At 44.8% G+C, this 17,463-nt stretch overlaps 1 protein-coding gene across 5 annotated transcripts in view; it reads left to right on the forward strand.

The window, feature by feature from the left end:
- The first annotated feature begins 3,846 nt into the window (after nt 1-3,846).
- Nucleotides 3,847-17,463, forward strand: part of LOC123812449 (putative ATP-dependent RNA helicase DDX11-like protein 8) — a 49,327-nt gene continuing 35,710 nt past the window's right edge. For all 5 annotated transcript variants that reach the window (XM_045829185.1, XM_045829186.1, XM_045829187.1 and 2 more), the window contains exons 1-2: nt 3,847-4,002; nt 9,886-10,033. In XM_045829185.1, the coding sequence (XP_045685141.1) occupies nt 9,887-10,033 (147 nt within the window). In that variant the 5' untranslated portion in view covers nt 3,847-4,002; nt 9,886. The remainder of the gene's footprint in view (nt 4,003-9,885; nt 10,034-17,463) is intronic.

Genomic DNA, 17,463 nt, shown 5'->3' on the forward strand with positions numbered 1-17,463 from the left:
TATTTCCACCTTTCTTCCTCGTGCCTATTAAACCCATCAGGCAAGCATACTGAACCCATCAGCATTGACCTGATTACCCTCCAGCAACCCTGAGAAATGTTTCTGCATTGAAGCTATCAGAATTCAGTAGCTGAAACACTGTAGCTTCAATAATGAAAACAATAGCCAACAATGCCAGGCACTATTCTAAGTGCTTCACAAACATGAACTCCTTTAGCTGGCAGGAGTTGATAGGATACTTAATTTAGAACTTAAGTCAACAAAGTGAATTTGATGATAAAAAAAGTTAGGGCATCCACTCAGTACTGCTCCCTATTCTCAGCAGGCCTCACCCTGACATTGCAGGAGGCTGTCTCAATTGTCCCACATGAGACCCTTACCCACAGCACCAGGAGGGTGAGCCTTTTCCTTTTTCCATGTATATTTTGTTTTAGTGGTGATGACAGAGAGATCACATGAGACAGTGTGCTTGTAGCTCCAGATCTATCATTTACACCCCTGATCTGATTAAAATCAGGAGGGGGAGATCTGCTAGTGTGTGGGCTCTGTTTACCCCCAATACCATGTAACCCTGTTATGCTGCACTCAAAATTTCCCCTTAAAACAATGCTTCATTTTTATGCTACACAGACCTCCCTGCGCCATCTCTGACCTTCCACAAAGGGAACAGGTCACACCACAGGAGGCCATGCTTTGTGGACTCTGTGCTTCATTCACCTACATGCTTTTCCTTCCTGAGACAACTTGCAGCTGGGTCCCTTGTGGGGCCAACTAGTCGGAGCACTTGTGGGCAGCTGCTGCCTACCTTTGGCCCACTTCCTCAGTGCACATCAAAACACTGGTAATGAAAGTGCTCAGAGAAATGATTGAGTACCGCTGCAAAATAAAGGAGGAAGTGAAGCGCATACAAAGTGAAACAAAGAAAAATATACAGGGAACCAACAGTGAAGGGAAGGAAACCGGGACTCAAATCAATGATGTGGATCAGAGGGAAGAAATAAGCAGTCAACCAGAATAGAATGAAGAAAGAAGAATTCAAAAAAATAAAATGAGGAGAGGCTTAGGAACCTCTGGGACAAATTTAAATGTTCCAACATCTGAATCACAGGGGTGCCCGTAGGAGAAGAGGAAGAGCAAGAAATTGAAAACTTACTGGAAAAAATAATGAAAGAAAACTTTCACAATCTGGTGAAGGAAATAGACATACAAGTTTAGGAAGCTCTGAGAGTTCCAAAGAGCATGAACCCAAAGAGGGCCACAACAAGACTCATCATAATTGCAATGGCAAAGGTTAAAGATAAAGAGAGAATTTTAAAAGCAGCAAGAGGAAAGGAGAGAGTTACCTACAGAGGAGTCCCCAAAGGGCTATCAGCTGATTTCTCCACAGAAACCTTATAAGCAAGAAGGGGCAGGAAAGAAGTATTCAAAATGATGAAAAGGAAGAAACTATATCCAAGATTATTGTATCCAGCAAGGCTATCATTGAGTTGGAAGGGCAGATAAAGTGCTTTACAGAGAAGGTCAAGTTAAAGGAATTCATCATCACCAAGGCCTTATTATATGAAATGGTAAAGGGACTTATCTAAGAAAGAGAAGATCAAAAACTATTAACAATAAAATGACAACAAACTCACAGCTATCAACAACTGAACCTAAAAAAAATGAACTAAGTTAACAACTAGAACAGGAACAGGTTCACAGAAATAGAGATCACATGGAGGGTTATCAGCGGCTAGTGGGAACGGGGAGAATCGGGGAAAAGGTAAAGGGAATGGAAGCATTATTGGTAGGTACAAAATAAGCAGGGATGTTAAGAATAGTATTGTGGAAGTGGAAAAGCCAAAGTGCTTATATGTATGACCCATGGACATGAACTAGGGTGGGGGGAATGGAATGCTGGAGGGAATGTGTATACTGGGCACAGGGGGATACAAGGGAGAAAAAAATGAGCAACTGTCGTAACGTGATCAAGAAAATATACTTGAAGCTCTGGCTGGTGTGGCTCAGTGGATTCAGTGCCGGGGGCACCATTTTGATTCCCAGTCAGGGCACATGCCTGGGTTCTGGGCCAGGTCCCCAGTGGAGGGTGTTTGAGAGGCAACCACACATTGATGTTTCTCTCCCTCCTTTTCACCCTCCCTTCCCCTCTCTGTAAAAATACATAAATAAAATCTAAAAGAAAAGACTTCCTACCCTAAAATGTACCTGAGAAAATATATACTTAAACAAATAAATGGGGTTGGGAAAAAAAGTGTTTGCACAGCAAAGGAAACCATCAACGAAATGAAAAGAAACCCACTGAATGAGAGAACATATTCACCAAGGATACATCTGATAACTAGTTAATATCCAAAATTTATAAAGAAGTCATACAAGTCAACACCCAAGAAATACAATTAAAGAATGGGCAAAGGGCCTGAATATACCTTTCTCCAAAAAGACATATAGAGATGGCCAATAGACATATTAGAAAATGCTCAACATCACTAATCATCAGAGAAATGCAAATTAACCACAATGAGATATCACTTCATACCTGTAGAATGGCCATCATCAGTTAATCCACAAACAATTGTTGGTGAGGGTGTGGAGAAAAGAGAATCCTCGTGCACTGTAGGTGGGATTGTAAAGTGGTGCAGCCACTGTGGAAAACGGTATGAAGGTTCCTCAAAAAAATTTAAATAGAACCACCTTACGACCCAGCAATTCCACCTCTGGGCATTTATCCATAGGTATCCAACACACTAATTTGAAAAGATATATGCAGTCCATTGCATCATCATTCACGTAGCCACGAAATGGAAGCAACATAAGTGTCTATCCATGGACGAATGGAGAGAGATGTGGTACATATACAATGGGATATTACTCAGCCACACAAAGGAATGAAATCTTGCCACTTGCAACAATATGGAAGGACCTAGTGGGTATTATTCTCAGTGAAATGTGACAAAGACAAATACCCCATGATTTCACTCCTATGGGATCTACAAAACAAAATAAACGAACAAACAAAAGAGAAACAAACTCAGACGCGGAGAACAATTTAGTGGTTGCCAGGGTTGCCAGATGAGAGGGGATTTGGGTGATCGGTGAAAAGGTTGAAGGGACTAAGAAGTAGAAATTGCCAGTTATCATTATAACGTGGGTAGGGGGTAAAATAGAGTATACAGAAAAAGCCAGTAATATTTTAATAACTGCATGTGGTATCAGGTGGGTAGCAGACTTTTCAGGGTGATCACTTACTTCATAAGTTATATGAACCTCTAATCAGTATGTCGTAGTCCTCAGACTAACGTTTTATGTCAACTGTAACTGGGGGGGGGGGGGGCGGGGGGCGGGGAGACGTTCTAGTTCCTGCACAACCCATGCGCAACCCAGTAGAAGTGTGTACCGTCCACTGCGAGGTAAAATAACAGGTTCGTACGTATTAGGGCCCGACAATGGCGGGGACCGGTACACAGGATTCTCAGTTCTCGGGCACAGCACTCTGGCCCTGCGGTGTTTAGTGAGCATCTGACACTTGGACCAAGTCCAGCAACTGTAGAGCGCCTGGTACCTCTAGCGCTAAATAGCGGAGGATCAAACCTTCTGCACTGGGCCGGAGCGCAGTGGAAGTAAAGCCTCAAGCGCAAAGGCTGCGCTCCGAAAAGAGATTCTGAGAGTCCAGGACGTCTAGCGTTCAGCGATCCCACAGCCAGGGGAGAAAAAAAAAAAACCCAACTTGGCACAAGCCGCGCAAACGCTGTGAGGCAAAGAGAGAGAACCTTCGGGAGGCCTGTGTGAGCACGCCCACTGGCGCGGGGGCGTGGCTGCGAAGCACCAGCCTATAGGGGTTGTCCTGGTTCTCGGGACCCGCGACTCTCAATTCACCTACGTTCGCTCTGCTGCCTCACCAGCCTTCCCTGAAGCAAAGCTGTTCTGGAAAATAGGGTGAGCGCGGTGCGGCGTGGTAAAAGCTTAGGATGACGAGAAACGAAGTGAGAGAGGGCAAACTCCGGGGTAAGCGTAAACCAGAGGCTTACTAAGCAGGAGGGTGGGGGGGAGTCCCGAGCGGGAAAACCTTCCGGATCTTTAGGGGCGGGACTAAGGTGTGATGGAGAGGCGATAAACCAATGCTGAGGGGAATGGGAGGTGAGTGAGAGCGGGAGCTGCAGTTCAACTGGAGTGGTGCTTTGGAGTGAGGGTAGCAAACCTGCACCAGGGCGTTCAGTAGTCCAAGTCGCTAAGCGCTTTTCCTAAAATATCTTATTTTACTGGTCACTGCAACCTTGTGAGTGTGCGTTGTGAGTATGCCCTTTGACCTCTCTTTTACACATGAGGAAACTGAGGGTCAGGGGTGTTAACTGAGGCCCGAATACAGCGGGAATCCCAAATTCGGCAGTGTGACCCCAGAGCCCACACTGTTAATGGCTCTTCCCTAGTGTCTGCCCTTCAGAAAATCAAGGTGGAGTGAGGTCTAAGTCGAGAACATTCGGATGAGTGGAACTGACCACATTGTTGGAGGATGTGCCATGAAAAGTGGAAGTAAATACTAATAAGTAGCAGGTTTTTCCTATACAGTGTGAGAGCTGTGGGGATGGGGCTGGGAGGGAGACAGAAGGCCAGAGCAGGGTTGTGGGTGCCGGGCCTTGTGCCCAGCTGTGGGAGCATTGCGGCTCCGCTGCATACTGTGCCTCTGGGTTCACAGTAGGTGTAGGAGACGTTTTGTTTTGAGGCGGTGTTGTCTCCCCAGGTGTGTGAAGTTAAAGCATTTTAGAAGCTTAAAAGCCAAATAGTATATGGAACATAGTTGTTTCTCCCTTTGTGGTTTCCATAACATAATACCATACGCTGCATAGCTTAAAGAACAGAATTTTTTTCTTACAGTTTTAGAGGCTGGGAAATCCAAGACCAAGGTCCCAGCCTATTCAGTCAGCAGCGAGAACCCCCTTCCTCTCTTGCAGAAGGCCCCCTTCTTGTCTGCACAGGGCTGGTGGAGAGAGAGCTCTCTCTCTTCCTCCTATGAGGATTAGGACCTCACTGTTCATGACTTAATTTAATCTCAGTGACCTTTTCCGCTTAATGTTAATTACCTCCTAAAAGTCTTGTCTCCAAATAGAGTCTCTTGTTGGGGGTTGGGGCTTTAACACATGACTCTGTGGGAGGATTGGGACGCAGTTCAGTCTGTCACGATAGTTTATACCCAAGTAAATAACGAGTGATAATTGAAGACTGAAGAACATGAGCAGTTTAGGACAGTATGTACCTGAGGTTCTTTCACAGTTAATGAGCGAAAAGCTTTCTGTGCTGGTATGTGCCTTAGCACTGGTGAGGAATTCTAGGAAGAACTTGTGTGGAGGTCATGATTGTCCTCCCTGCAACCAACCTGAAGAGGTCAGAAAAAGCAACACCAAGCACCCTTAAAAGGTGTGCTTAGTGTATCCACTATTCGTGGATTTATCTTAACCCTTATTTTTAAATCCTCATCTGAGGGTATGTTTATTGATTGTAGAGAGAGAAGAAGGGAGAGAGAAACATTGATTGGTTGCCTCCCATAGGCGACCAGACCAGGCATCAATCCCACAACCCAGGTACATACCCTGACTGGGAATCAAATTGCAACCTTTTGGTATATGGGACAAAGCTCTGGCCAACTGTGCCACCTGGCGGGAACTAAACCCACCAGGATTAACCGCTCACTTACCTTTGTGCCACATCCGGAATAGTGAGATTCATAATTACCACCGACAGTGAGTGAAATAGTAATGACTCTCTTTCTGTATTGTTTCCTGTTGTCACTCTCAAGTTGTTACTCTAACCAAGTCTCTTCACCCTGCTTATCCTGGTGAGAAGGGAGAGTGAGGCAATACAAAGTCAGGGTCTCGATGATCTGGCGGATGTGCGTTCAAAGCTCGGGTTCAGGCAGTTGGTCATTGACTGTGGGCAAATCACTGAACATTTCTGAGTGTCAGTTTCTTCATCTGTAAAATGGAGCTAATAAAAATACTGGCCACACAGGGTTGTTGTGAGGCTATATGAAGACAGTTTGAAACTTTTTTTTTAAGATTGATTGATTTATTTTTAGAGAGGGAAGGGAGGGAGAAAGAGAGAGAGACACACACACATCAATGTGCAGTTGCTCGACGCCGTGGCCTGCAACCCAGGCATGTGCTCTGGCTGGGAATCGAACCTGCGATACTTTGGTTCTCAGCCTGCGCTCAATCCACTGAGCTACGCCAGCCAGAGGTGACAGTTTGAAACTTAAAGAACTGTCCTGCGGACTAGATATTTAAGTCATGGGGCATCCTCCGCCCTCACCTCTGAAGGACAGAAACCTCCACCTACAGCCCCCATGTCAAACTGGCTTTTTATTTATGCATCAGGTTTTTATTGAATGCCTTCTAGTTGCCAAAGCACCTGGCTCTCTGAGTGCTAAGGGCAGGGAAAAACAAGACAGACAAGGTTGCTTCTTACATGCTGCCTACAAGGTCTGTCCAGGAGGTACCCAGCCATGTACTATGAAAACTAGAGACACTTATTGAAGAAGATACAAGAAACACTGTACGTAGGACAATGGTGCCTCAGTCTGTTTCAGAGGAGGCACCTTTGGACCTGACACAGTTCTCCCAGCTGCCGTCAGCAGCCCCAACATATTTTCCTGTATCTCATCAACGGTCTGAAATCTCTTCCATTTCCAAAGTGCTTTTAGTTTTGGGAATAACCACAAGTTGCAGGGCACCAAATGTGGGCTGTAGGGGAGCTGAATCAGCTGGGTGGTATGATGTTTTGCAAAAAAAAACTGCACGAGACATGATGCATCAGAAGGAGTGTTGTCCTGATGAGGCTGCCAATCACCAGTTGCCCATAGCTGTGTCCTCCTGAATCATCGGGATAGTTTCCGCTGAGAATTGTTCAAGCTTAACACAGAATTTGATGCAGATTCATTGTTCTACTCACTCAGTCATATTGCAACTGCCACACAATATACACAGTCACTCAATGGCATCTACCAACCCCCTAACTAGTACAGTCAAGTCGTAATTCTTCACACATGTGCATTCCAGTCCATTCGCTTCGGCTGCTGGGTTACATCAGTTTCATGCAAACGATTCCCATTATGTTAACAATGGCTATACTTTTTCCAGACAGACCTCGTATACTCTAGTGAGAAGGACTAAATAAAATAGTGACTAATCAAGAAGTTCATTTGTTTTTTTCTGTGAGATGGCTCTTGTCGTGCTTAGTTGTCTTTAACTACATTCAAGATGCCTTTGTGAGATTGTTTTGTGACAGCTTTCACATCTGTGTTCCTTAAAAAAGTATATGAAAATTGATGAATTTTTGTGTTGGCATTTTAATGTTGAAGAAGGAAGAAAATAAGCAACATTTCCAGCATATTATGCTTCATTATTTCAAGACAGGTAAAAACACAACTGAAGCAGAAAAAAGATAGGCACAGTGTATGGAAAAGGTACTGTGACTGGTCAAACGTGTCACAAGCGGTTTGCAGAGTTTGGTGCTGGAGATTTCTCCAGAATAATGTTCCATGATCGGGTAGACCAGTCAAAGTTGATAGGAATCAAAACGAGGCATTAATTGAGAACAGTTAACAATATACCATGCGGGAGAGAGCCAACATACTCAAAATATCCAAGTCAATAAAGTTAATTGGTGAAAATGAAAATCGTGTCTCTATTTTATGGGAAAAAAACTACATGGACTTTTGGCCAACCCAGTTAGCTATGAGTGATAAGAGCTATGAAGAAATTAAACATAGGGTATTGAAATAAAAGAGTGACTTAAAGTAGAGCAGTGTGTGTGTGTGTGTGTGTGTGTGTGTGTGTGTGTGTGAGAGTGTGTGCCCATGCCTGTATTTGGAGGGAGGGTATTTGACCACTAGGATGGCGAAACAGAGAGAGAGGCTTCTCTGAGGAGCTGAGTGTCCCTAACTGTTGAGGACTCATCCTTCCCTGGGGCAGGGGCTGGGGCGGGAGTGGGGAGGGCAGCAAGTGCAAGGCCCAGGAGGATCAGGTCAGGCTGGTGCTTTACCCTTCTGTAGGGTGACCTTAGCAGGGCAGGAGATGCTGATCAGATATTTCTCTTGAGATTCAGAACTGAGAAACATGAAAAGCATTTCATGGGAGTGGGGGCTGAAGCTGAAAGGTACAGAGGGCTGAAGTGACCATGTGCAGGCTGAAGTTCTGAATGAGCAGAAGCTGTGAGTAAGCAGAGGAGGTCAGTTCGTGACTCCATCTGGCATGTGAGTGAGCTGGAGAATGAAAACCCATGGGTATTTACTGGTTGGTGAGGTTGTGGGAGCTGTTTTGAGGTTTGAGCGTGTCAGTAGTTCCAGTGCGCCAGAACTCCCACCCTGGTGGTGGCTTCTGTGCTTGGTTTTTCCAGGTGGTCTCAATTCTCAATAGGCATCTTTTCAATAAATCTCCCTTTTATGTCTGTTGCTTATCTGCTACAGCCGGTTCAATTTGACTAAAACAGTCATATGGACCTGGGTTTGGATCCCTGGTTTTCCTTTAACTAGCTGAGACTTTGAACAGTTATTTCATTCCTGTAAGTATCTGTATGCAACAACTGTATCCTTAAGTGTTTTTCAGATTACATGAGATAATGAAAGCAAAAGGGCCTGAGGAGTGCTTAGCACATAGGTGCTCAAAATTTGTTACATGCTTTTTCTCTGCCCCTTCATGTTGTAATGGTTATTTGATTTCATGCCTCCTTCTTGTTATTGAATTGTCCACGTTTTTTAAAGTCACTTCCTGTAGTTCATCCTTTCACTTTTGCAGTCATTTGAACTGCCCCTAAACCATAACTGGAAGAACATTAGAGCAACTGCCTTTCCCCTCATGTCGAACAGACATTGCTGTTGGTTTTATTGAGGCTAGTTAGGTAACAAAGATGCTAATGGTTTTAGGGTTATTCATGTTTGTGCTTGTGAAATATGGGCCTGCTAAAGAGCTTGGAGCAGTGACTTCCAAAGAGAGAGTGTGGGACCAGGATGGAAGAGTCAGTCCTCCAACTGTGACGAAGTGAAGGAAGTCCCTTGATGCAAATGCTCTCTCAGAGAAATCAGGTTCAGAAGAGGACGAAAAGATGACATAGACACAGAGCTGAAGAGTTTGCCTTAGACCTTGGCCTGGCAAGGGAAAGAGATGCTGTGGTCTCCGTATGTGGAGCTCTTCCAGCTGGGCGTAGTCCTTGTGAAGAGCGCTCTGCCAGTCCGGAGTCAGACAGAAAGCTCTGATTCTTGAGGCCCAACCATTTTGTGGAGGAAGCTCCAGTTGGTACTGGAAATGGAGGGTAGGATGAACGAACAAGCAAATTAAAGATAATCTGTAAAATAGGGGTATGTATATTAATCTGTGCCACATAAGAAAAGCTGTAATGGTACTTGTAATTTTCTGCCGGTGTGCCATGATTTTACTTAGAGATCTTTGCAACAGGATAAAGTGAAGCAACGTGTCATGCAAATGCTGCCCTGAGGACAAGGGAGAGTAGAAAGACTGGAAACATGATTACAGGCAACAGCTCTGATCCCAGAGGAAATCTCCAAGCCTTTCCTAGGGGCACTAACTACAAGGCTATCCAAGCAGCAAAAGCATCCCAGGTGAAATGGCAGGGAGTTCACGTATAGGGGCTTTCCTAGGCTTCCTTCTTCTAGAGCCACTTGGGATAAATGTCACTAGATGGATTCCCCATGATTTGGTATGGCTTCGTGGGGACATGCACATGATGGAGAGAGTGTGGTGTGTGTTTGCAAAAACAACGTACAACCTCAGGAGAAGTTCCATAACTGGTCCTGAGGCTGTTCTTAGGAATTGTTGTAGTTTTCAAGCCAGTTCTTTCTGGCTCGTCAGAGAACTACAAGGTGTTTTTTCTCCCTCTTAGGATGATGGCTGATAAAACCCAGGAGACTGGTGGCATCCATTTCCCTTTTCCCTTCACACCCTATTCCATCCAGGAAGACTTCATGGCAGAGCTCTACCAGGTGTTGGAGGCTGGCAAGATTGGGATATTTGAGAGTCCAACTGGCACTGTAAGTATGAACAGAGGGCTCTTGGGAGACCTCGATTACTGGTAGTTAGAGGCTTATTCACCCAAGCAGAGATTTTCATGGTTTGAAGTTGGGCAAAGTAGTTGTCTCAGTTTATTTTTCTGAGGAATGCTCACTCCCCTCTATTAAATCGTTAAACACACCCCAGGATCCACGGAAAATTAGACCGAAGGTGAATGAGAATCTGAATGGCTATGGAAGCACAGCACTGAACCTTTCCGGAGTTCTCTGGGCACACAACTGCTTTGATGTTGAGCAACATAGAAATTACTTTGCTTTATTCATGTACTGAACACATTGATTTAATCTCCAGGAACTAGGTTACTGAGTGCTGCAGGGATCCAGTCAAGGGCCCCTAAGTTTTTCTTCCCAGCCTGGAATGAGGGATTTAGTAGATGTCAGCCATTGAGGATTGCTAGGGCTGTGGTGATCAGTTCTTGCTTCTGTCTTGTACTTTATTTATTGTCTTTTATAGCAAGTACTATGTGATAGTAGAATGTATGTATGTGTTGATGTAAAGGTCCCTCAACTAGGCTGTGACCCCCTGGAGGGTAAGGCCTTGTGGTGTTCACTTCTGTGTTCCTGTCATCTAGAAGAGCTTGGCCTATTAGGTCCCCAAAATGCTCTTAGTAAGTGTGTGTTGAATGAGTAAAAGAAAGTGACCCATTCCTTTTCTCTCACTTGCTGATGGAAGCATGTCACGTTTCTTGAGATGACATGATCTCCTGAGACAGGAGGAGGGCAGACTGGGGTACTGTACTGTTTCATTTTGTTTGTTCGTGTGTGTTTAGTGAGTAGGAGAGAACAAGCCCTGCCAGGGGACAAAGTGCGGGTCAGGAATACAATGTGCAGAGGGCGTTGTGTTTTTAAATAGTAATCCACCGGCATTTGTACCTTCCATTTGAACCCAATGCAATGTGACTTCTTCCACTACCAACCCACTGAAATGTCTTTTAAGATCAGTAGTGACTTCCTGGTTCTTAGGTCTGGATATGGAAAGTCCTTATTTTCACTACTCCATGGTATTTGACTTTGCTGGACTCCTTTGTTTAAAGCCCTATAAAAATTGTTATCACAGTCAACTTACAAAGTCAAACTTACCGATTTTGTGGGCAGGTGCTTTTAGTCCTTTTGTCTATGTCTTAGGAAATACACTTGCATCACACATTTTGAAATTGTAAGCTGAGCACTTCCGGCAAGATGGAGGCATAGGTGGATGCACCGTACCTCCACGCACAACCAAGATTAGAACAACAACAATTTAGAGCCAGAAGAACACGCAGAACTAATAGAGAATTTATCTGAATGGAAGTCGGACAGCCAAGAAGTTGAAGTAGACCCGTTCATCCAGACTGGTAGGAGAAGCAGAGAAGAGGAGCTGGGCGGGCGTGGGTCGGCATCGCGTGGAGGTCTGGGAGAACTTGGTGCGAACGTTGGCGCGTAAGCCATCCAGGGTGCACAAGATTGCAGCAGTGGATCCTGAGTACACAAGCAGTGGCTGGCAGACCCAGTGAGGTGGCGATTGTGGACCAGGGCAGGGCTCGAAACCCAGGATACCAGAGAAGGGACTGAGATCCCAGGAGAACACAAATACCACCATTGTTCCCTGCTGTCCCCGTCCCTGCTCCGGGCCCCACATACAACATCACAATCTAGCGACTGGGGTGCCCAGCGTTGTTGAACACCTAAGGCTCTGCCCCTCACCGCAACAAGAGCGACCAGATAGGGGAAAAAAAAGGAGAGACAGGGAGAGAGTCATGTGTCCAACAGAAGAACAGATCAGTCCCCCAGGACTCATCCTTCTGAGCGACCAAGAAATAGCCAGTCTATCAGATGCACAGTTCAAAACTGGTGATCAGAAAGCTCATGGAATTGGTTGATTTTGGGCACAAATTAGATGAAAAAATGCAGGTTACCATAAAAGAGATGAAGGAAGATGCACGGAAAGCCAATAGTGAAGGGAAGGAAACTGGGTCTGAAAACAATAGAGTGGACCAGAAGGAAGAAAGAAACAACCAAGCAGGAAAGTATGAAGAAATAAGAATTCAAAAAAACGAGGAGAAGCTTAGGAGCCTCCAGGACATCTTTAAATGTTCCAACATCCGAATTATAGGGGTACCAGAAGGGGAAGGGAAAAATCAACAGATTGAGCACGTATTTGAACAAATAATAAAGGAGAACTTCCCCATTCTGTCAAAGGAAATAGTCTTCCAAGAAATCCTGGAAGCTCAGAGAGCCCCAAAGAAGTTGGACCCAAGAAGAAACACACCAAGGCACATCATAATTACATTAGCCAAGGTAAAAATGAAGGAGAGAATCCTAGAAGCAGCAAGAGATAAGGGGACAGTCACCTACAAAGAAGTGCCCATCAGACTGTCAGCTGATTTCTCAAAAGAGACCTTACAGGCAAGAAGGGGCTGGAAAAAAATATTCCAAGTGATGAAAGACAAGGACCTACATCCCAGATTGCTCTATCCAGCAAAGCTCTCATTTAGAATGGAAGGGCAGATGAAGTGCTTCTCAGATAAGGTCAAGTTAAAGGAGTTCATCATCACCAAGCCCTTATTTTATGAAAAGTTAAAGGGACTTATCTAAGAAAAGAAGATAAAGAAAAAACATGTATAGTAAAAGGACAGCAAACTCACAATTATTAACAACCACACCTAAAGCAAAACCAAAAGAAACTAAGCAAACAACTAGAACAGGAACAGAACCACAGAAATGGAGATCACATGGAGGGTTAGCAACAGGGTGGTGGGAGGAAGAGAGGGGGAAAAGGTACAGAGAATAAGTAGCCTAGAGTGTAGTTTGAGAATAGATAGGGGGAGGGTAAGAATAGTATGGGAAATGTAGAAGCTAAAGAACTTATAAGTATGACACATGGACATGAACTAAAGGGGGGGAGATGTGGGTGGGAGAGGGTGTACAGGGTGGAGGGGAGTGGAGGGGGGAAATGGGACAACTGTAATAGCATAATCAATAAAATATAGTAAAAAAAAACTAAAAAAAATAAAAAAACAACAACAACAAAAAAAGGCTTATCAAACTTGGTGAGTTTTTGTGCAGCCATTTTAATATTGAAGATGGAAAATGATATGCAACATTTTATGCTTTATTATTTCAAGAAAGGCAAAAACAACTAAAATACAAAAATAAAGATTTGTGCAGTGTATGGAGAAGGTGCTCTGACTGATTGAATGTGTCAATGACGGTTTGCGAAGTTTCTTGGTACTATTGATATTTTGGACAAATAATTCTTTGCTGTGGAGCTGTCTTACGCACTGGAAGATATTTAGCAGCAACCCTGGCCTCTGCCCACTGGAAGCCAATAGAGGGAGATAGCCAACATACTTAAAATATCCAAATCAATAAAGTTACTGGTGAAACTGAAAAATGTGTCTTTATTTTATGGAAACATCTAAATGGACTTTTTGGCCAACCCAATATACATTTAATATTGTCTAACTTAAAAAAAAAAAGAAAGAAAAAAGAAATTGTAAGCTGTGTGGTGCTATTTCTTGATTTCTTAATTTTACTCATGGGTGCCTTCCTCTTGTGATGGATAAGATGTAGCTCTCTTAACATTTCTTTTCCCTCTCTGTCCTGATGTCGTCATCTATTTTTAGTCTCTGCTAAGTCAGTGTACTATGATTGTTTTTTCCTTGAATAATTTTGTTTTTCTAGAGTGAATAACTGCCTTTTAAAAGTTCCTTTAAAAAATATACGTATGCCAATTGCTCACACATTATCCAGTGGTCTCAACAGGATGCAGGTTTCCAGGCCATGGAAAGTTCAGCACCCATGGATTCAGTCAACCTCAGATCAAAAATATTGGCGGAGGAAGCTACCTTGTTGCTGACTTGTACTATGTAGTTAGGCCTATGATGGTTGCTGAACATGTACAGAGTTTAGCATAGCAATTATTTACATAACATTTGCCTCATATTACATATTATAAATAACCTAGCCTCTTGATGGCAGTCGCCTCCTATGGCAAGAGTCTGGAGAGAGCTGGGAGGGGGCTCCTGGCCATGTGCACCACCCCACCCTTCCCTCGGGCCCCTCCCCTCTACCTTCCTGGCCCTGGCATGTCTGGGGAAAGCAGCCTTTGGTGCTGAAGCAGCTGGGTGTTCCCTGTGGCCAGACTAGTTCCAGCATGTGCGCCGGACTGCAGCCCGACCTGGACAAATCTCCTGGTTCGATGTCTGGCCACCTTCTCCTGGCGTCTGCCCCCATCCCAACCTCCCGCCAGGCCCCAGGGCCAGGCCCCTCGGTCTGGGTTTCCTCCCTCACACCCCCCACTGCGCCCGTGCCTCTCTGTTTGCCCCCCATATACCCTCGCAGCCCCTCGCCCTCCAGGCCCCACAGGTGTGAGGAATTGCCCACGGAGGTGCAAGTGGCATCGCTGGCTGGCAGCGCAGACAGCAGGGCGGTGGCAGTGGGCCGTGTGCCCCTCCACCCAACCATTCACTCTCTCCCCTCTTTCCAGGTACCTTGCAGGTCCCATGGCAGAGGCTTAAAGACACTTTGGGGGTGGCCTGTCTGCCCTTGGGGACTTCGGGAGGGCCAGGCCTGGCCTTCTCTGCCTTCCCCCTGGACTCCACCTCACCACCTTGAGGTGGTGGAACCTGGGAACAAAATGAATATTCTAGACACAATTTAAGGTATGCTGGACGATGTGCACAGGTCGATGTGCAAATACTGAGTCATTCTATATCAGGGACATGAGCATCTACAGAATTTCATATCTGGGGGGCTCCTGGAAGTAATGGCCTGTGGATACTGAGGAACAACTGTACAGCATTCTGAAGAAACCTTTCATAAGCCAAAATGGCATAAAGTGAGGAGTATCTTCCACTTTCCAAAAATGTGCTCTAAGCGGATTTGCATTATGCCATTTTGCTTTTACGAAACACCTAAGTTTGCCTAATGCAAACTTTTGAGAAGCGGGAGATACCTGTATTCCATACCTAGAATTACCATCTTAGTCTGCTAGAGCTGCCACAGCAAAATACCATAGACTGGATGTCTTAAATGACAGGAATTTATTTTCTCACAGTTCTGGAGAGTGCAACACCCAAGATTAAGGTTCCAGCAGGCTTTGGTTTCTGGAGAGGACTCCCTTCCTGGCTTTCAGACTGCCTCTTTCTAGCTGTGTCCTCACTTGGCAGAGAGAGGGATCTTTGGTGTCTCCACCCTTTTTATAAGGACACCAGTGGTTCTATCATATCAGGGCTCTACTTCTTTGACCTCATTTAACCTTAATCAGCTCCTTAAAGGCTGCTTTTCCAATATGGCCATAAGGGGGTTAGGGCTCCAACATGAATAGGGGGGTTTGGGGGGGGGGTGCACATTCAGTCCATAGCAGTAATCAATTCCATTTTACTCTGGAGACTTCCACGAAGTGCTCCATCCATTTGTTCTAGTTTGAATTAGTTGCTCCTTAGACCTACTTCACAGCTATTGCTTTATTGAAAAAAAATCAAGTTTATTGAGAGTAATTGACGTAAGAAATGTATACCCTTTTAAGTATACAATATCAATGAGTTTTCTAGTTTTGTAATTTTTAAGAAATGTTTTTATTGATCTTCAGGAGTGAGAGGAAGGGGGAGAGAGAGAGAGAGAGACATCCACTTGCTGTTCCACTTAGTTTATGCACTCACTGGTCGCTTCCTGTGTGTGCCCTGACCAGGCAAGGAACCCACAACCTCAGAGTATCAGCATGACCCTCTCACCAACTGAGCTACCCTGCCAGGGCCTCAGTGAGTCTTGATAGATGTGAACACCCATGTCATCACTACCACCACCACAAATAATATACAGAGCATTTCCCTCACCCTCGAAGGTTTACTGTACCTCTTAGAAGTTGTTCCCCGCTGCTGCTTCTCCATTCCCACCTCACCCCAGCCCCAGGCGGTCACTGATCCACTTTCTGTTTCCACAGATTAATATTACCTTTCCACCGTTTCATCAAAAATGGAGTCATATTGTGTGTGCTCTTTTGTGTCTGGTTTCTTTTACACAGAATGATATTTTAAAGATTTATCCATGTTCTTACATGTATCTCTGTTCCCTATTTTTTCTGTGTTGATTCTCTGTTTCTTGAATTCTGTATCTTGGTTTTCTTCCTTGCTTTGACAGAGAATCTTCCTGAGAAAGGCTGTGTGGGAGGTAAATGTTGAAGACTTGGCTGTTCTGAAAATGTGTTAATTCGGCTCGGTTGGTATTAGTTTGTCTGGGTACATAAGTCTAGCATGGAGATAATTCTCCCTCACAACTGCTCCCTCTCTGTGCTAGTTTCCATGGTGGCTGTTGAGAAGTTCAGTGGCAACATGCACTGTCCTTGGTGACGTGAACCCACCTTGTCCTCCACAGTTTTCAGGATCTTCCCTCTCTCCTTTGTGCTCTGAGCTCGCAGGTCAGGGGGCCTGCTGTGTTCATGCGGAATTCCTTGCTCAGGCTGCTTGATGAACACTTTCCACCTGGGGGCTTTGCCCCCTCATTCCTGAAACATTTTCTTATGTTTGATAATAACCTTTTTGATGCTCCCATTCACTGGTTTTAAACCTCCTGGTTCCCCTATAATTGTTTTCTTCTAATTGCCCGTCTCTCTGGGCAGCATGGTTTGTTTTTGTTTTTTGTTTTGTTTTTGCCTTCAATTCCACTTCATCAAGACTTCTTTACCTTTATTGCCCAGTCTTTCTGTTTAGTTTACTTTGACTGCCATCTCTGAAATACTCGAGAAGTTGTTCTGTAATTTTTCAAAAAGTAGCATCCTGTTCTTGTTTCATGGAAATACTGTCTTTCTGAAGATATCAATTAGGGTAGTTTTGAAGTTTTCTTCCGTTGCATCATCCTGTCCCATCCTGCCCACCCCCACCCAGTTTTGGGTTATGGGCTTTGTTCTGAGGCTTTCCTCAAATGTCTGGCAGTCCATGGCCATCTTCTGTTGGTGTCCAAGAAAAAGGTGCTGAAGGCTGAGTGAAAGGTCTGTGGTGTAGGCTGGCTGTGGACCCATGGGCTCAGCCTCTGTGTTGGGGCTTCCAGTGTCAGTATTTGTGGAATTCCCTAGAGCCATCCAGCAGCTTTTCCAGAGAAGCCCCTCCTCTGAATACTTGCCCAGGGGCTCTGAGCCTGACAACCAGTATTCCTGAGGGTGTCCTGGAAGAATGGCTTCAGGTACAGTCTTCTTCACCATGCTTCCCTCGCTCTGCTGTCTCCAGGTCCCTCCTGGCTCAGCTTCACCAGAGAAAAAAATTCCTGTCTTCTGTGAGGAGTGGGGACTACAATTGGGGATATAATTTTTTTGTTAAATTAAAAAGAAATTTGTACTGTTTATGGTATTAGAATTGTCCCAGTTTTTTCCTTTTGCCCCCCTGTACCCAGTCTCCTCACTCCCTCAGACAGTCCCA

Source organism: Phyllostomus hastatus, unplaced genomic scaffold (genome assembly GCF_019186645.2).
Source record: "Phyllostomus hastatus isolate PE091 unplaced genomic scaffold, TTU_PhHast_1.1 phas_scaffold_93, whole genome shotgun sequence".
In the NCBI taxonomy this organism is placed as follows: domain Eukaryota; kingdom Metazoa; phylum Chordata; class Mammalia; order Chiroptera; family Phyllostomidae; genus Phyllostomus; species Phyllostomus hastatus.